The following is a 21048-nucleotide window of genomic DNA, read 5'->3' as shown; positions in this document are numbered from 1 at the left end:
TCATTCAAAAGCAATAGTTTTCATGTACAGATTCCATTGTAGAATTGTAGTATTTACAGTCAGCCACGATTAATGTGAGACCTTACGCACAGCTCTTGCAACCCTATCCAGGTGTGGCAGTGATTTGTAGTGGATGTATGAAGTCAGTTTACCTCAAGTTCACACAGGTGTCCAAGCAGAGTAACCAGTGTCACAATACTTAGAGTATAGAATATGTATTAATACACAATAACAGTATACACCGATGAGCCAAAACATTGACCACTTACAGGTGAAGCAAATAATGTTGATCATCTCCTAATAAGGCCACATGTCAAGGTCTGGGTAGATTAGAAGGTAAGCGAACAATCAGTTCTTGTAGTCAACCTGTTGAATGCAGGAGAAATGGGCAGGAGTAAAGACCTTCGGGCACACATTGTTCGGGAGTGACTTTGACAAGGGCCAAATTGTTATGGTCAGATGACTGGGTCAGAGCATTTTTGAAACAGCAAGGCTTGTGGGGTCCTCCCGGTCAGCAGTGGCAAGTACCTACCGACAGTGGTCCGAGGAGGGACAAACCACAAACCGGCGACAGGGTGTTGGGTGCCCAAGGCTCATCGATGAGCGAGGGCAACGAAGGCTATCCTGTCTGGTTTGAACCGACAGAATGTCTAATGTGGCACGAATAACAGAAAACTTTAATGATGGTTAAGGGAGAAATGTGTCACAACAACTAGTGCATTGCACCCTGCTGCATATGGAGTTGCGTAGCCACAGACTGGTCAGAGTGCCCATGATTACCCCTGTCCACCGTTGAAAGCACCTACAATGGGCAATGAGTAGTGGAAGAAGGTCACCTGGTCCGATGAGTTATCTTTTACATCATGAGGACGGCTGTGTAAGTGTGCACCATTTACCTGGGGAAGTGATGGCACCAAGATGCACCGTGGGAAGACAACAAGCCAGTGAAGGGAGTGTGATGCTCTGGGCAATGTTCTGCTGGGAAACCCTGGACATCAATTTGACACATTCCCAGTGAATAGTGAAGCTATTAGCTTAACTACATTTCTGAGTAGCGAGACAGTAGTTTCGCTAGTTTTTAAATCAAGTAGCTTTTCAGTAGCTTAGCTATATTTTTGACAAGGTAGTGGCGTAGCGTTGACAAAAGCTACACTGCTACATCATGCCTTGTACCCGGTGTTTACTAATGGCAGTTTTGCATCAGAACTAAAGATGTCCGATCACAAATGAATCGCTCATTTGAGTCAGTTCTTTACAATGAATTGGTCACTCATGATAGAAAAGCAGTCTGAATCGGTGTGCGATTCAATCTGAATGACTCAGAAAGCTTGCGCTCATGCTGCTGAATCATTTGGTGTGCGCTCTCACTTGTCACAAGCTCATGGAATATTTCATAACACGGCAAATAAAGATAACGCTGGTTGCAGTGGATCTACAATCATTCAATGGAAACCAAACCTGCAAATACATCTTATCATTTGCCAGCTTGTAAACGACTTCTGTAGGTAAAGACATTTTCCAACCAAAAGAGTATCAAAACACTTATTTGCCTATGCAAAAACACTTAAAAAAGTACCATGACATTACCATGTTTTTTGGACATGTACCATTACCTGGGAGCACCATGTTAATACAATGGTATATGAATGTGGTAATATAGCGAAGTACCATGGTATTTTTTTTAATTAACTTGAAGCACCACGTAAATACAATAATATATGAATATGGTAATCATATATCAAATTACCATGATAGTAACATGATATTCTTTTTTGTTATTAACAATTTTATTGATTTCAAACATAAAACATAAAAACACAACATACAAAATGGAATCAATTATTCACATTAAACACCTTCCCCCCACCCCACACAAACACGCACTACTGTGGTCACCAACAACTAGATCATCAAAATAAAAATAAATAAATAAATAAAATAAAAAACAAGATATACATTCAAACAACATCAGTAAAACACATACCCAACTAAACAACAAATCCCACTCCACAGCCCCTTCTCGAGAGCAACATGGTATTCTTTGAAGTACTTTGAAGCACCATGCAACTACAGAATGGTACATAAATAGTTGTATATCAAAGTACCATGGTATTACATCTGATACCATCAGAAATCACATTGTTATCATCCAGATGTGCTCTCTCTCTCTCTCACACACACACACACACACACACACACACATTGGTGTGGCTATCATTATGAGGACTCTCCATAGACATAATGATTTTTATACTGTATGAACTATAGATTCTATCCCCTAACCCTAACCCTACCCCTAAACCTAACCCTCACAAAAAACTTTCTGCATTTTTACATTTTCAATACAACATCGTTTAGTATGTTTTTTAAGCGATTTAAATTATAGAACAAGTATAGAACAAATTATAGACACTAGATATGTCCTCATAAACCACATTTATAGCATAAAACCCTTGTAATTACCAGTTTGTAACCTAAAAAAATATCCTCATAAACCACCCAAACCTGCCCACACATACACACGGAATTTGGCCTCTTATCAAACAAAAGATAGACACAGAATTACAGGATAAGATGAATAGTATACTGTATGCACGCAGTTTTTATACAGAAATGTGCAAATGAAATTACGTTTAAATGGGTATGGGTTTGTAGAGGTAGTAGAATAAATATAAAAAATAAAATGTAAAAAAAGTTATTTTTCATATTGAACACTTGTTTGTAGTGGTAGTAGTATAAATATGAACAATAAAATGTAAAAATATGTGATTTTACATGTTGAACCTGTGTTTTTATAGGTGGCATGTCTAAATATTAATTTACATGTTTGTTTGTTTTTTTATATGCACATATGTATTGCACCTACTGTATATTTACTGTATACTGTATTGCACTAAACTGTAATACACTGTACCATGGCTTTGATAAACATCATGTGAACATGTCTTTTAGGTGCTTTGTCTATGACAGTATGCTCTGTGCATCTGCAGTTGAAAAAATGTAGCAAGCTACTTTTGGCATGTAGCTTGTAGTGTAACTTGCTACTTTTTTCTGAAGTGTAGCTTTTAGCTTAGCTTAACTAATTTTTCTGTTGAGCAGTTGGTAGCTTAGCTTGCTAAATTTTTTTGAGTAGCTTTCCCAACACTGCACAAGCCACCTACCTAAACATCATTGGAGACCAGGTACACCCCTTCATGGCAATGGTATTCCTTGATGGCAGTGGCCTCTTTCAGCAGGATAATGCGCCCTGCCACACTGCACACATTGTTCGGGAATAGTTTGAGGAACATGATGAAGAGTTCAAAGTGTTGCCCTGGCCTCCAAATTCCCCAGATCTCAATCTGATTGAGCATCTATGGTATGTACTGGACCAACAAGTCCGATCTACGGTGGCTCCACCTCGCAGCTTACAGGACTTAAAGGATCTACTGCTAATGTTTTGGTGCCAGATACCACAGGACACCTTCAGGGGTCTTGTAGAGTCCACACCTCGGTGGGTCGGCACTGTTTTGGCGGCCATCGTAGGACCAACAGCATATTAGGCAGGTGGTCATAATGTTTTGGCTCATCAATGTATATCTTTATATACTGTCACTTGGTTTGATAATTTGACATCTAATCCAATGACATTCAGATATTTTGAAGTGTGACTTAATTGTTCAACATTTTTGGGGCCACCACATATTCTTTGATGCTATCCTGCAATTAAAGACAGTTTAATACTCCAAAGAAAGCTCTAAAGACAACAACTGTAAGCATAGGTTGGGTTTAGAGGTCATTTTTATTTTTTCAAAAGTGTCTAAAATCAGACATGGCATTTTGTACAGAAATAAATAATTTGTCTTCTAGCAACAAAATATCACAAATGTGCAAACACAATAAGAATTCAAAAGTTACAGAGAAAAGAAAGCTTTAATATATAAAGAACTATCTATCATAACTCATTCAAAGTTTTACATGTAACTATTTATTTTTGTGGCAAGAGCCAAATGTTATTACATATTTTGCATAAAAAGAAACTCTTATAGAATTAAAAATACATTAAAAACACATAACTACAGGTTAAAGAGAAATATGACTAAAATTGAGATATAAAAATATACAACAATTCACATAAACGTCAACAGTGTAAAAACAAGAAAGAAAAAAATGAAGATACACCTTTGCTCTGCACAATCATCCAACTCAATATTATCCTGAGATGAGAAAAAGCAGAGAGGAATAGGTCATAAGGAAGCATAATAGTGTCATATTATTCATATGATTTAAGTTCTAATTTATCAGAGACATTATGAGATGTTTATTAAATGTGTATAAACCCATACCTCGGTGTTTATTTCCAAAGAACCCATTCAATTCATATTTGCCCTCCTTTCCTCCTAAAAAGAAAAGTCTTTTAATGCTTTGCCACAAAAAAAGATTTGATTAAATTAAAGGTGCACTATAAGTCAATTTTGCTGGACACTTGTTGGCTGCTTTTCATCTTTCTTTTTTCTTATTAATTAATATTATAGTATTATACAATTTTGTACAGACATTCAAACATAAGCACCATTTATATTTGTCTACATAACTAATTAATAAACATTTAAGCACTTCTAGATCAGAAGGTTTTTAAGATCATGAGAAGCATAAATTCAGTCAACAGTGTCCAAACTTTTAACTGGTAGTGTAGAATAAAACAGCTTTTTTAGAACACTGATATTATTGGAGTTTTTATCTCATGTGAGATAATTTTATCAATGGAGAAGGTTACTTAATGCACTTTTAATCTTGACAATAGAGAATACTTTCAGATGGAGTCCCAGTGCTCTCTGTGTAATCAGAGTAGATTACCTGTGTGAGAGCTGTCGTGCGGTTGGAAGTGTACTTTGAGGTGTTGCTGTATGTGGATCTGTTGTGGTGGAGCTGGCTGCAACATTAAAGTGGGCAGCTCATGCTGGGGGGGCACAGGTGAGCCGGGCCCCTCGGGAACACCGTCAAGAGGCCCTGCAGACACAATGGGCACTGAGACAGGGGCCAGAGAGGAGCCGTCTGGTGAGAGGGAGGAGTCTAATAAGGTAACAGCGGGGATGTGAGGGGCAGGGCCTTCAGTGGGATTGGCAGGGAAAGAGACTACTGCAGAGAAAACAGACAAGAGCGAAAGAGAGAGAGAGAGAGAGAGAGAGAGAGAGAGAGAGAGAGAGAGAGAGAGAGGGTGAGAATAAGAAGAGAAATCAAACAAACTGAGATTTAATGAAAAAAATAATGGAGGTTGATTTGATTTTATAAATATTGACTTGTCCCTCCATTTGTAAATTTGTTCACATTAATGTACTTACTGCACAATAAAAGTGTATAGGGTAAGTGTACAGCACCAGAATAAGTGCTTACTTATTAAAACTTATACAATTACCATATTGTTATGAAATTATAGCCATCGCACTTTCCACGTGTTGACTTTGAGACTTGATAAAAATGCTTACTAACCTAGCCTGTGAAAAGTTATAACACAGGGCACGTTGCCCCTCAGATTATTTAATTATTTAAGCTTCGATAATTAAGACCCCGTTTCCACCTGGTATTAAGGTGCGTTTCGGGTGATCCGAACACATGTGATCAGATCACCCGAGACACATCTTAATACCAGGTGGAAACAGGGTCTAAATTGAATGATTGTGGCAGAAATCTTTATTCACGTGTAAATTTGGTCAGTCCAATCTGATCACACCTTCCGGGCGACGGCCCATGGGTAATCAGGCAGACTGATCTCACAGTGAAATCATAAAATTTGTCCTTGTTTACCAGAATTCAAAACACTGCCCCTGGGGGCCAAAGTGGTAAGTGTTGTTGGGCGTATGGGCACGTGTGAGCTCCATTTTCTGGGTGAAATGTGCACGGAGGGGTGCCAAAAGCGAGTTGTTTTCAGCTGTACAGATGTAATACAGTGAAGAGGAATGCATATTTTATAAACTGTGCCCCCAGCCTAAACCCCAAACCTAAACCTAACTATCAGTGGAGTAAAAATGTAATGTTAGAGGGAAAAATGCAACCTCCGAATCACGCTTGTCACTGATTATGCAAATAAGATTAATTTCTGGTTTCAATGTGGGATCTGTACCCAGGCCCCCATGCTGCAAATGCAATGCGCTTCTGGTAGCGCCAAAGCTTTTAAAGAAAGCAGCAGCTTGTTATCTTATTGAATTCCTTTCTTTTTAGTTATTTCACAGTACACACTAAGCACAGGTTCTCTATTCATTTTCAATGGGAGAGAGGTGAAGGGCGGCTGAACAGAACGAGGCGGCACCATGCTCATTAACGAGAAATCTGCCGTGTTGTCGAGCATGACTACTTACTGTCATACGATAAAAAAATATATATTTTCGCCTTCTGCATGTCATTGATCAATCAACCAGCATTTAGGGCCTATTTACACTTGGCCACTTCATACGTTTTTACTGATTGAATAAGCTCATTCCATTTACACTTGGCTACATCATATATATATATATATATATATATATATATATATATATATATATATATATATATATATATATATAAATCCAATCTTCAATTCCCGCGCTATATGCAAATAAAACACAGAGATAACTTCTGTGATTATGCCAATTCCGGTCAGTGAATTTAAAAGATGTGCTTTATTATTTGATTCCAAGTGAATTTGCCCAGTGAGCGTGTGTCTGTTTATGGGTACACTGTCTGTTTTTCCCCTCTGGGCTTCCCGTAGTTAAGATGCATCATGCGCATTTAGTTTCAGTTTCATTAGTGATCTGCATCAAATAAATAAGGAAGAATGTTCTGTCTCTCCTACAACATGCATTTGTCTCTTTCTTTGTTATTATTTACGGCTTGACACGAGCCCAATGCAAATATTCAGTGACAGCTTTTATGTTTCGCATTTTTCCTATGCTAACGTAGCACTGTTTGGGCAGGGTGAAGTTTACATACAGTATGTGACTTGAACTGCCAGATACATTTAAACTTGACCAGTTTCGTCTGGAATGTGTCTCAGACCACCTCCTGAAGTGGTTTGAGTGATTGGATTGCAATCCATCTCAAATGTGTTTTGGAGGGCATTTACACTTAATCTTTTCATGATCAGATAGCTATCCGATCAATGAAAATGTATGAAGTGGCCAAGTGTAAACAGGCCCTTAGCTTTTATGTAGACATTTCCCTTAATCTGATCGCTCCCTATTCCCTGTATAGTGGACTACTGTAAGTGGCATTCAGTGAAGGGAATAGTTAATGAGTGAGAAGTAACAAATTTATGGAGAAATACAAACCATTTTATTTTGTTAACTTTGTTTGTTCTTTTTTAGCTATCACTTACATCCAACACCATATATAATATTTACAAAAATTGCCTTATTCAGAGATAAATGTTTTCTAGGCTTGGGATCGATGCAGTTTTCAGGTATTGATAATCAGAAGATTCTCCCGATGATTATTATCAATATACATTACTGGTCAAAAGTTTTGAAACACTTGACTGAAATGTTTCTCATGATCTTAAAAATCTTTTGATCTGAAGGCGTATGCTTAAATGTTTTAAATGAGTTTTGTAGACAAAAATATAATTGTGCCACCATATTAATTTATTTCATTATAAAACTAAAATTTAATAAAAAAAAAAAAGGTTTTTGAAATTGATGACTTGGACCAAATAATAAAGAAAAGCAGCCAATAAGTGCCCAACATAGATGGGAACTCCTTCAATACTGTTTAAAAAGCATCTCAGGGTGATACCTCAAGAAGTTGGTTGAGAAAATGTCAAGAGTACATGTCTGCAAATTCTAGGCAAAGGGTGACTACTTTGAAGATGCTCAAATATAACACAGTTTTGATTTATTTTGGATCTTGTTTAGTCACAACATAATTCCCATAGTTCCATTGATGTTATTCCATAGTTTTGATGACTTTACTATTATTCTAAAATGTGAAATAAAAATTATAATAAAGAATGAGTACGTGTTTCTAAACTTTTGACCGGTAGTGTATATCAGGATTCTTTTCAGATATAAATAGGGCTGTTTGTTGCACAATAGTCTTTAGGGGTGTTCGATTTAGAGTTTTTTGGAGTCGACTGCAATTCCCGACTCCAGCCGTTGGACTCAATGGAACTGACTCCTCAACTCCATTTATTTTTAATTGGGATTGTGTCAAAATTTAGGGCTGTCATGCTTGTCAGGCATGAGCGGAAAATCAATGCAATTAAAAAAAGAATCATTCATTTTCACTCGTATATAGCTCGCTCAATCCACTGCTTACTGTGTCCAAATGCTGCTTTGTAATTTGAAGTTTTTCTGTAACTCCTGGTCAGTTTCTCCTACCCAAATCATAACCCTAACTGTTAGTGGGACAGGAGAAGCTGACTCTACATGGCTTCCATGCCGAAGGAAAAACAAATCACGCATATATTCTTGCTCTATTCACTTCAATAATTATTAATAAGCGTAGTATGGAAACGTTATCAAATAAGAAAATAATTTGGACCATTGTTTTTAAATGGAACATACAGTATAGTATGTGAAATCGCTTTTTTATGGAATTTGGTGAAAAATTGTACATTCTCGACCTCAACGGATTAAATAGCAAAGGGTTTAATTAAGAGATTTTGGTGTGTTTATTGCTTTGAAAAATATCACTAGCTTACCCGTACGTTTAAGATAATACTGTTTCCTATTCCATATGTTCTGGCAATGGCCCTGTGAAGATTGCAGCCTTTATCGCACACTAACTTTAGTTTTTACTTTCTCTTAAGAGTTTTTAAAATATATGACATGAAGACATAAACTCTGGCTATTATAACAGTGCACTTTTAGTGTTCAAATTAGTCTAATTTAGAGTTGCGTAACTGTGCCTTAAAATGACCATTAACAATGTCATTCCCTATTGCTACTCATATCCAATTATAAGAGCCCACTAACCAACAGGAATTTGTAGAGTATGTGATTGGTTCTTAAGAACGCTAATTCATTTATTTTAGCCAATCACAACATCCTGTTTCTAAAGTTACAGAGTCGAACAAAAGAGTCGATTCCTGTATTAGAGTCGAATCCGATTCTAGGATGAGTCAGAGTCGAGGAATCTACTCTTTTGGAGTCGACTCCCCATCACTTATAGTCTTTGTCTAACATTCAAACATATTTCTCAACACAACTTTGGTAAAGTATGAACAGCAGGGTTAATTAAAGTGGGTCACGCACCGGATGCATCTGGCAGATGACATGGCGCGTTCTAAAATTCTACGAAGGTATGTACGCATACAGTGTGGTCTCGCCATTTTAGCTGGCTGTTAAAAATTCTGCAGCGCCAAGGAGCTCAACTCGCATAGCTTTCCATTAAATTCGACCCAAATCCTTATCAAAGGACATCGATTATTTACTCTAGTCATTACTGAATGATATATATTGTGTAAATGTATCTTTTATAGAGCCTACAGAATGTATTTTCAGTCACAAGTATGTCTTTTTGTGGTTTGACATCTTTAAAGACCTAATTAAAGACCTATTCAGTGCTACATACAGGGAAATTGCATAATAAACTTCGCCATTTCTAGTTGTTCAGTTTGCAGTTACATCAGTTTCATACACTAACCTGCAAACTCATCAATGTCACTTTGTGAATTCTTGAGGAAGTACAAAAACCTTCGTAACTGTGTGTGATATGCCGCGACTGGCTTCAGTCGCCCCCTTGTGGTCTCTCAAAGCTATTACATCAGACTACATTGAATGGAATGCAACTGGCAGTGAACTGAAAGCACACAAATTAGGCTTCTAATTTAAATGTTGGCTGATGTTAATATATCGATGCCCCAAAAATGTATCAATAAAATAACGTGCTGATCAATTATCGATATTTTATGACACCCCTAATGTTTTGACTCTCTATCGTTGAGCTGAAGCAGTTGCGGGCATCATTGCACTTGTGCTAGCGCATCTCGTAAGTATGCAAAATACCTGTACAAAAGAAAGGCAACAAGATCACAAGAAATGTAAGCGATCCATGTAAAACCACCTTAAGATTTCAGACCCTAACACTAACCCATTTACTGAATAAAAAATGTAAGAAATTTAGCAAAAATACAAGCTTCACTACTCCCCCTTGTACTTACATTGTATGTGAATAAGTGTTAACACATTTTACAATTACATGAATTTAAAATTCTGTCATCATTTACTAATTGTTTTATCATGTAATTTTTATTTTGTTGGCTGCTGGACACAAAGGGAGTTTACAGAATATTTGTGTTGCGGCTCAAAAAATAAGAAAAGCACCATAAAAATGATCATAAAAGAAAGATCTTCCGATGCTGTGTGATCGCTTTGCGTGAGGAACAGAAATTAATTAGAAATTAATTAGTCTTTATGTAACGATCAGCGTTCCCATCTGTCTTAACAAGTGTTGGGTGTAATTGGATACAAAGTAATTAGTTACTGTAATCGAATTACTTTTAGAAACAAAAAGTAGTGTAACACATTACATTTTAAATTCTTGTAATCAGATTACAGTTACTGACTTTCAATGAAAGTAATTACTTTTAAGTACATCACTTGGGTTACAAATATTTCTAAAGAAATATTATTTATTTTTAATACAATTAAAATATGAATTCATGTGTTCATATGCACAGCTGAAGTGTGTGCGACAATGAACAGAAAGAAAATAGACATTTTGAACTTGTGAAAAAAATTGTGACAAGTGTTTTAGAAAGTAACTTTAAAAGTAAAGTAATTAGTAATGTGATTACTTTTTAAATTAAGTAATCCACAAAGGAATCTGATTATAATTTTAAAGAAGTAGTTAGTAATGTGTAGTGGATTACCTTTTTTTGTAACTTACCCAACACTGGTCTTAACAATCAGATCATGACACGCGCTCTTTTGAACATTAAAAAAACCACGGCCTCAACAAGCGTTATAACAGCTTTGACGTCAGTGATGTCAATTGCCATTGGCTATTGCGTGACTTATGACCATTTGTGACATTCTTATGTTTGGGTGTATTTTTATTTTCATAATATATGATGCCATTCACGAAAGTGGAATATTTTCAGTGATAAAAACTTTCAGTTTCCCTCTGTTATTCACATGGAGCTATCGTATGGCTTCAGACTAAATTTACCTGACTGTTATATGCCTTATATTGTTGATAATTGCTACGGTTTAGGAATGGGGTTCGGTTAGGCAATTTTAATTATATTCTAATTATATTATGATTGCTATGATTGTATAATGTATCTAAAATAATTATTTCTAAGTATAATAAAACATATTGCGGTTACATAATAATACAACATAATCGGACCGTTTAGTCAGTGACGATTTCATTGTGCAGCAAATGTTTCTAAGGTGGTGCCTTGCTTATGCGTCTGCCCTGCAAAGATGCAGTCCATTGAGCTTAAGTTGTTTTTAACCAGAAAAAGAGTTCTGCTGCATTTTTATCATTTCTTTTACCTTCTGCTTGTATTCTTCCATCGATGTAATCATTCGTTCCTGGAAAAAAGACAATGGAATATGAGAAATGTTATAAAGCACATCTGTCACACACACATACACCTGCAGTGGGCATACATCTGTGTACCTCAGCAGAAATAGAGATTCATCAGACCAGGCTATGTTTTTTTAGTCTTTAACTGTCCAGTTTTGGTGAGCCTGTGCCCACTGCAGCCTCAGTTTTCTGTTCTTGGCTGACAGAAGTGGAACCCGACGTGGTCTTCTGCTGTTGTAGCTCATCCGCCTCAAGGTTCAACATGTTGTGATTCTGAGATGCTATTCTGCTCACTACAATTGTACAGAGTGGTAATCTGAGTTACCGTAGCCTTTCTGTCAACTCAAACCAGTCTGGCCATTCTCTGTTGACCTCTCTCATCAACAAGGTATTTTCATCCACAGAACTGACGCTCACTGGATGTTTTTTGTTTTTGGCACCATTCGGAGTAAATTCTAGAGACTGTTGTGTGTGAAAATCCCAGGAGATCAGCAGTTACAGAAATACTCAAATCAGCCCATCTGGCACCAACAATCATGCCACGGTCTAAATCACTGAGATCAAATTTTTTTCCCCATTCTGATGGTTGATGTGAACATTAACTGAAGCTCCTGACCCCTATCTGCATAATTTTATGCATTGCACTTCTGCATGAATAAGTAGGTGTACAGGTGTATCTAATAAAGTGGTTGATGAGTGTATATCAAATCAAAAAGTTGTAAATGTTATCATTAGTACATTAAGTAATGTTAACAAATGGAAACTTATTGTAAAGTGTTACCATACTGTATTTGTCAGTGGATTTTGCATTCCCCTCTCCAGTTCCCAGTATGACAGGAGCATCAGGCTGGGGTGGGATGTCTCCATCACCTGAATCAAAACAAAGAAACAACAAGAGTTCAGACTGAAATGAATGTAGTTACATATATCTGAAAAAGCATTAAAATGACTAACCAGTATGATTTTCACATGATTAGATTTTTTTTGTATGATTTTTTTGGAAAGTTGCTTTGAAACTATGTGTCTTATGAAAGCACTTTACAAATAAAAATAACTTAAATGACTAACCGAACTGGTCGATGGATTTCTGTCCATCAATAACTGGGCCTTCGTGCAAAACTTCCAGACTTCTGCGTTCTGTTCAAATAAAAAAAATAAAAAATAAACGTGAGTAAGGGCTCAGCTGGTGCATAGAGCTCGTAATTTCTGTGAGTTTAAAGTAAAATGATAACAATCTTGGATTTGCATCATGAAATAATTACACAGCGTGTTACACTGTAAAAAGTGTGAGTTTCAGTGTGAGTTTACAGTAAATTCCTGGCTACCAGCTGCATCACAGTATATTTGACAGTAGTATTTCTACAATTTATGAAAATTAATTGAGAACTGTATAATGTGACTTCACAGTGAACAGGACCAATAAATGACTGTAATGTTGCACTGCTGTGTTGTAGAATCACAATGATCATCTGTATTGTTTTTTATCTATAGTGTTTGTTTCTTGTCACCATCATTGAGTTTTGTATGCTGAGTGTTGATATCTTGCGTGCCTGATTGACAACTCATGATGAAAAGTGCATGAGCGATAAAACCAACCATGTTATATAGCCTAGCTTTGCAAATATTTCTTCCTTATTGTTTTAAAATTTAAAATGATACTATTTATTTACTTTCAAATGCATCACATAGAAAAGTTTATACAACGTACATCATGGTCAAACATAAAGTCAACCACTAAACTGATGAATTTTCTCCATAGATAACAGTACAATAAATTGTGTTCTTAAACACATTTGTACCAACTGCGAGAAAATTAATTAGAAATAACTAAGATAAGGTCCCATCCAAATGGAACACTAAACACCATAATGGTGACTTCAAACAAAACACAATTTCCCCATAATGCAGTGCGATATTATAATGCATTTTTTCACAGTAATTTGTTGTGTTGTGACAGAAAATGACATAGCCTACATTGATTTTACAGTAAAATTCTGAAAACAGCAAATTACTGTTAAATCAATTTTTTACAGTGTATTCTTACTGGAATAATAGCGTAATAAACATAATGTTGCAGTGAATGAATGTTATGGATGAAGATGTATGTACCATCAACAGACTGGCCATCCGTCACTGTGCCGAGGAAATCATATGGCACTGCTGGATTACCTGGAAACCATGTAGACAAAATTTTACATTGATGCTACTGATACATGATTTCTCGATTTGATCAGCACTTGTGTTGTGATCAGCTGTGTTTAACTATGTTTGTTTTAACTGTTTAATTGAAGCTTGAGTTGAAGACAAACTGTTAATGCTTTTGAAAACAATTTCTTTCTTAATGGGATATAATCTTAAATGCACTTTATCCCTTTAATGCATACCATGGGTCTTTAGTGACCCATGACCGCATGCCTTCACAAACACCACTGAGAAAAAGACATGAAATAAGAAATAGATCGCACCATATTTAGCTGGTTTGGCACTGCCACCAAGATTAACAGATTCTGGATTATACATAGATTCTGGAGACCCTGGAGAGATCAGAGAGTAGGGACATCCTTATTAGTACACTTATATATTAATACAGAATTATTATGTTCACAATACTGGCTCTCACCGTATTTTCCAGACTTTGCATCAGGACTGAGGCCAAATGGCTGACCACCATATGGAAGACCTCCAAGACCTGAGAGTATATATATATATATATATATAATGTATATAAATATACATCTTAAAATACTACTACAGTTAAATATAAATGTATAGAATTTGTTAAATACGATTAAAGATATTGAAGTTTAATTATAAAAAGTAATATTATTTGCCATTACCACCATATCCAGTGGGCTGTCCACTGTAGGGTAACCCTCCAAAACCTGAATATAAAGAAAAGATATTTAAAACTATGAAGACAACTGAGCTGTTGTGTAAAAAAAGAAAGCGGTTTATCAGCTCGCCATGTTTACCAGGTGATTTGGCAACAGATTCCAGACCGAGAGACTGAGGGTTGTAAGGTACACTACCATACCCTGTGTTGGGGTGAGATTGAAGCATTATTAGATAAAACAACAAACAATTCAGTATATGAATAATTATACTGTTCTAAAGATCTAATGAGTAATTCACCATATTTTCCTGCTGCTTTAGGATTGTAGGGTTTGGCTCCATTACCTACAAGAAAGACACAGACATATATAGTACACCTGCGTTTCCAGTCACAAACAAATAAACATGTACGTTTGATAATATTTCAGAAAAATTATTGCAGTATCAATAAGACAAGCCACACCGTATTTACCAGAAGGATTCGTTTGATAGCCATTGGGGGAACCACCAAAAGAAAGCCCACCAATGCCTGTTACGCCACGAGAGGGACAAAACAAGAATGGCATAAGCATATAAACTCATGATGAGTATTTCTAATTGGATTTGCCTCAAACTGACCATATTTATTTTGCGATTTTCCTTTAGATCCCAAAGCTGCTTGTTGTCCACCCTGAGGTACAGCTGTCAGAGCAACAGAGAGATATTTAACTAAAATACAGATTCTTAAACAATGAATTTCTATGAGGATACATTAAATAATTTGTTTCTTTTAAATGTCTACCATAGAAACAAAGGCAACAAATATAAATTGTTGCAAAAAGTTATAAATGAACTTACTTCGTGCGACAACAAAGTAGTATACTATTGTTTGACACATTTACACTGTGAATACACACATACACACACATATATACTGTATATATATATATATATATACACACACATATATAAACTGCATTCAGAAACTGCATTCATTTTGTTATTTTGCAGCCTTATGCTAAAATATTTTAAATTATTTATTTTTTTCACATCAATCTACACTCCATACCCCATAATGACAAAGCAAAAACCAGATTTTTTATAACTTTGCAAATGTATTAAAAAGTAAAAACTGAATATCACACTGACATAAGTATTCAGACCCTTAACTCCATACTTAGTTGAAGCACCTTTGGCAGCAATTACAGCCTCAAGTCCTTTTGGGCATGATGCGACAAGCTTTGCACACCAGGATTTGGGGATTTTCTGCCATTCTTCTATGCAGATCCTCTCAAGCTCTGTCAGGTTGGATGGGACCATCGGTGGACAGCCATTTTCAGGTCTCTCCAGAGATGTTCTATCGGGTTCAAGTCTGGGCTCTGGCTGGGCCACTCAAGGACATTCACAGAGTTATCCCTAAGCCACTCTTGTGTTGTCTTGGCTGTGTGCTTAGGGTCATTGTCCTGTTGGAAGGTGAACCTTCGGCCCAGTCTGAGGTCCTGAGTGCTCTGAACCAGGTATTCATTAAGAATATCTCTGTATTTTGCTGCATTCCTTCAACCCTGACCAGTCCCCCAGTCCCTGCCACTGAAAAACACCCCACAGCATGATGCTACCACCACCATGCTTAATCGTTCAGATGGTATTGCGCAGGTGATGAGCAGTGCCTGGTTTCATCCAGAAATGATGCTTGGAATTGAGACCAAACAATTCAATCTTCGTTTCATCAGACCAGAGAATCTTGTTTTTCATAGTCTGAGAGTCCTTCCATGCAGGCTTTCATGTGTCTTGAACTGAGGAGAGGCTTCCGTCTTGCCACTCTGCCATAAAGCCCGGATCGGTGGAGTGTTGCAGTGTTGTCCTTCTGCAAGTTTCTCCCATCTCCACACATGATCTCTGTAGCTCAACCAGAGTGACCACTGGGTTCTTGGTCACCTCTTTTACCAAGGCTCTTCTCCCCCAATTGCTCAGTTTGGCCAGGCGGCCAGCTCTAGGAAGAGTCCTGGTTATCCTCAAAAATTCTTCCATTTAAGAATTATGGAGGCCACTGTGCTCTTGGGAAGCTTCAATGCAGCAAAACAATTTTTTTGTAGCCTTCCCCAGATCTGTGCCTCCACACAATCCTGTCGCTGGGCTCTTCAGGTAGTTCCTGTGACCTCATGGCTTGGATTTTGCTCTGATATGCATTTTCAGCTGTGAGACTTTATATTAGACAGGTGTGTGCCTTTCCAAATTATGTCCAATCAATTGAATTTGCCACAGGTGGACTCCAATCAAAGTGTAGAAACATCTCAAAGATGATCCAGAGAAATGGGATGCACCTGAACTGAATTTCAAGTGTCATAGCAAAGGGTCTGAATACTTATGTCAGTGTGATATTTCAGTTTTTTCTTTTTAATACATTTGCAAAGTTATCAAAAATCTGGGTTTTGCTTTGTCATTATGGGGTATGGGGTATAGATTGATTTGAATTTTTTTTTTCTTTAAGCATTTTAGCATAAGGCTGCAACATAAAATGAAGGGGTCTGAATACTTTTTGAATATACAGTATATATATATATATATATATATATATATATATATATAGATAGATAGATAGATAGATAGATAGATAGATAGATAGATATAGATTATTAGTATTTATAGATTATTGTATTGTTTCGAAACAGATTATACCAGGTTTGCCTTTTACAGCTCCATCAGGTACAGTTTGACCTTAAACAGTAAGAAAAGAAATATCTATATTTATATAATGTCAATAAAATGTTTCATAATGAGGTCCAGTACTGTCTGTCAATCACACTGTCTCACCGTTTCCATATCCATTGGCATATTCTGCACTCGGGTAAGACCCTTGACCAGCACCAAACACTAGATATATGTGCAAACATATATGAATATGAGCAGTTTAATGTAAAAATCTATAAGAAATGTATGTGAATTGTGTTGACAAATGATATTTCAGCTGAAGAAAGATATATGCATACCAGGCTGTTTGAACTTGTTTCCATATTGTCTTTGAACTTCAGATAGTAATGCAAAAGGGCAAAATATTACAGAATTTTACAAATATACTTAAATGCTGCTTAATTAAGCATTTTCCAAATAATTAAACTAAAAGCTAATAATAAATAAAAATTACAATATGCGTTGATTTACCTCCTTTGTAGCCATTGTTCATGCCTGGCACAGGATAGCCACCCATTCCTGCTCCAAGGCCTGGTGACATGATTGATAGAAACAATAAACACAACAAAAGTTTTGTAATATGAACTGTCTTTATTGTTTGTTGTATAGACCTATACATATATTTATACATTTAATATAAAGTGATTTGACAGTAACAACAGGCTTATTCTAAATAATAATCACTTAATACTTTAGTCAGCAGACATTATTTCTACTGTACATATACAGTGTATACAGTATAGTTGCACTAGTGTCAGTGTTGATTATATGGCTCTGTTATTTTATTGACCTAGCGCTGAAAGGTATCTAATGTTTATAGCTATTCTTAAATTAAACTAACTTAAATTTGACTTTACCTGGTTGTGATGGCTTCGCCCTGTTTCCATTGGAGTATCCCAACCCTTCAGAACAATTACATCAAAAGTTTTTTTTAAAACAACACTAACAAAAAACATTTTGGTAAGTGTTATTAAAAAAGATGACATTCTTGTTATTCATGAGACAACAATAAACAAGTGATAAAAAGAGTTTACCCTGATTTGACAGTTTGATCCACTGTCCATTAGCTCTTCCTCCAGGTCCACAATCTAAATTCAATTTGAATTAGAAGTTTATTTACATTCAGTGCTGGGTAGGAACAGATTACATGTAATGCGGATTATGCAATCAGATTATTACAAAAATCAAGTACTGGTAATTAGATTATATTACATTATAAATTGTGTGTCACATTACAAACAGATTAGTTACTTTTTAATGAATTACTATACAAAAATTGTCCAATCCCTATTCCTAATTTCCTAAATAACAACAATTATCTTACAAATAAAAATACAGTACATGCATGTCATCAGTGTTTTCCATGTTGAGTAACAGTTAGTTACTCAAAACCTTTGAAAATTACTTCTGTAACCAAGATGCCATTATTGTCCTAACAGAGGTTTTTAAAATGTTTTAAATTCATTCAACACATGAAAAGAAATTGTTTGGATAATGCCTCCAATTAAAGTTAGGGTTTTAGTAGAAGGGACAGCATTTTATTAAACATGCTTAAATAGAACAGAGAAAAGGGTATGAAAGGGGTTCATACATGACAAAGATTAAAGAGTCTTACAGATTACACATGAAGTAATAGAAAAGATTTAAAAAATGAAAAATAAAGACAGGATGTAACCTAAATAACATGTTGCCACAGAATGGTTTGTTGGTTCTCAAACCATTTAATTTTCTTTCTAGACTTTATTATTTAGGTTATGAAAATAGCAAATTGCTTTTGAACCACTTCATTAACATACAATGCACCCCGTTTGCACACATACACCCACAGACAGCGCAAGCACTCTACCCTACGCCCACTTGCACTTTGCTCTAGCACGAAAATTGGGCATATAATTAGTACTCTCATGAAAATAGAGCCAGACTGTTTAGTGCTTTTGGTACACCCTTTCACCATTTTAAGATAAAACCGACATTTGACATATATTTTAAGTAAAAACTTGAACAAGTATGAAAAAAGTATTTACCAGGATTATTTGTTGTTGGTTTGTTCAATTGAGGCAAAGCTGGGTTTGGTTGAAGAGCTGGTGGAATCTTGGTTTGTTGTGTCTCTGAAATTGGTTGAGGAACAGCTGGTTTTGGAGCTTTAAATTGTGGAATTGGTACTAGAGACTCCGGTGAAGAAATACCAGCGTGTGGAGTCATTGGTTGTGGTTCCGCTGGTCTGAAGTTCAGTTCCTGTGGAATGACTTGCTCCAGCGCTAGTGGAGCTTGAGGAAACGGTTTTGGAGCTTTACCTTGAGGAAAATGAGCTGACTCTGGTGCAGCAAGAGCTTCTCCATGAAGGACTATAGGTGCAAATGGTTTTGGAGCCTTGCTTTGTGGAACAACAGGTGCAGGTGCTACAGGTTTATAAGCTTTAGCTGGTTTATAAGAGGCTGGACCCTGCCAAAATGGCTTTGGACCCTTTCCTTGAGGTATTGAAGCAACTGGAGCAAGCTGAGCTGCCACAGGTTTGGGGGCTTTGCCTTGTGGAAGTGGTGATCTTGGTCCCTTCATTTGTTGCAGAACTGGTGGAAGGCCTTGAGTTGGTTTTGGTGCTAGAGGTAATCCTGTTCTTGGCTCACGTTCAATGAATGGTAAACTTACACCCTTGGTGTTAGATGTTACTGGGAGACGACTTGATGCTTCAGGGTTAAAAGTGTGCCCTTTAGATCCCTTGCTACTGGAAACACCTCCCTTTCCATTTGTCATAGGGACATATCCTAGAAAACCAAAGCAATTTTACTACAAACTGACAAAACTCAATGGCAATGAAAACTCGCATTTCACGTAGATCACCCAAATAACAAACACGCATAAACATACCTTTATTACTAAACGACAAATTACAAAAACACGAGAAGGTAAATAAAATTATGTTGCTTACTAATGCTGTTTCAAATGCCCTGGTTGCAAGGAAGTTTAAAAAAAAAGAGATTGTGTGACAACAAGAGTGCACAGAAATTGAAGCCACATAAACCTAGGGTCCGTTCCAGAACCTAGTGACTTTAAAGGGTTAGATCACCCAAAAATGAAAATTCTCTCATCATTTACTCACCCTCATGCCATCCCAAGTGTGTGTGAATTTCTTCATCAGAACACATTTGAAGAAAAATTGAAAAATATTTTAGCTCATTAGGTTCTTAAAATGCAAGTGGATGGTGATCAGACCTTTGAAGCTCCAAAAAGAACAGACAGTCATTATAAAGATCATCCATATGACTCCACTGGTTGAATGAATGTCTTCTAAAGTGTAATGATTGCTTTTGCTCCAGAAAAGATCAATATTTAAGTACTTTTTTAAATATAAATCATCACTTCCGGTCAGCAGCAGTAAGCATGTCAGGACTTGATATTAACATTCTCCCACCCACAAAATGCGGGTAGAAATCAAGCACTAAATATGCCTCTCATAACTTGAACGTGTATCTGTGTGGGTGAAAGAAGCGTGATTTCACGCGAATTGCCGCAGCGCACATCAGTGTGCTTCAGAAAAGACACAGAGGTTTGGGACACTGCAGAGCAAAATTTGCATGATTAATTTTGGCTTTTTTTGCAGCAAAAGCGATCGTTTCACATTAGAAGACATTAATTTAACCAGTGGAGTCGTACAGAAGATATTTATGCTGACTGTCTGTTCTTTTTGGAGATTCAAAGGTCAGATCACCATCCACTTGCATTTTAAAGACCTACTGAGCTAAGATATTTTCCTATTTTTCTTCAAATGTGTTCTGCTGAAGAAAGAAAGTCATCCACACCTGGGATAACATGAGGGCAAGTAAATAATAAGAGCATTTTCATTTTTGGGTGAACTATCACTTTAAGGCTTCATAGGTGTCCTCCCGAAGTGAAGACTGTTCCAAAATGTACGTATCTTAATTATGTTGCCTTCTAAGATGTCAAGTTTTGGCCAAATTCTAAGGTATCATCATATGTATCCTTCCCTGGGTAGTTAATCTCAGAATGCACCGTGATAAGCTCGGTGGAAAAAAATATTCAAGGTGGTGGACATAAAGA

At 36.5% G+C, this 21048-nt stretch overlaps 1 protein-coding gene across 1 annotated transcript in view; it reads right to left on the bottom strand.

The window, feature by feature from the left end:
- Nucleotides 1–4191: 4191 nt before the first annotated feature.
- The window catches only part of cmn (calymmin), a 30221-nt gene continuing 13364 nt past the window's right edge, over nt 4192–21048 (bottom strand). The window contains exons 16-32 of the mRNA XM_051666667.1: nt 19017–19754; nt 17464–17523; nt 17116–17175; nt 14944–15006; nt 14789–14854; nt 14626–14670; nt 14466–14528; nt 14334–14375; nt 14114–14182; nt 13959–14027; nt 13603–13662; nt 12562–12630; nt 12280–12363; nt 11460–11498; nt 4837–5118; nt 4326–4376; nt 4192–4196 (exon numbers count right to left, since the gene is read on the bottom strand). Coding sequence (XP_051522627.1) covers nt 4192–4196; nt 4326–4376; nt 4837–5118; nt 11460–11498; nt 12280–12363; nt 12562–12630; nt 13603–13662; nt 13959–14027; nt 14114–14182; nt 14334–14375; nt 14466–14528; nt 14626–14670; nt 14789–14854; nt 14944–15006; nt 17116–17175; nt 17464–17523; nt 19017–19754 — 1865 coding nt within the window. The remainder of the gene's footprint in view (nt 4197–4325; nt 4377–4836; nt 5119–11459; nt 11499–12279; nt 12364–12561; nt 12631–13602; nt 13663–13958; nt 14028–14113; nt 14183–14333; nt 14376–14465; nt 14529–14625; nt 14671–14788; nt 14855–14943; nt 15007–17115; nt 17176–17463; nt 17524–19016; nt 19755–21048) is intronic.

The sequence above is a fragment of the Myxocyprinus asiaticus genome, chromosome 32, assembly GCF_019703515.2.
Source record: "Myxocyprinus asiaticus isolate MX2 ecotype Aquarium Trade chromosome 32, UBuf_Myxa_2, whole genome shotgun sequence".
Classification (NCBI taxonomy): domain Eukaryota; kingdom Metazoa; phylum Chordata; class Actinopteri; order Cypriniformes; family Catostomidae; genus Myxocyprinus; species Myxocyprinus asiaticus.
This window is presented reverse-complemented; position numbering and strand designations above follow the sequence as displayed.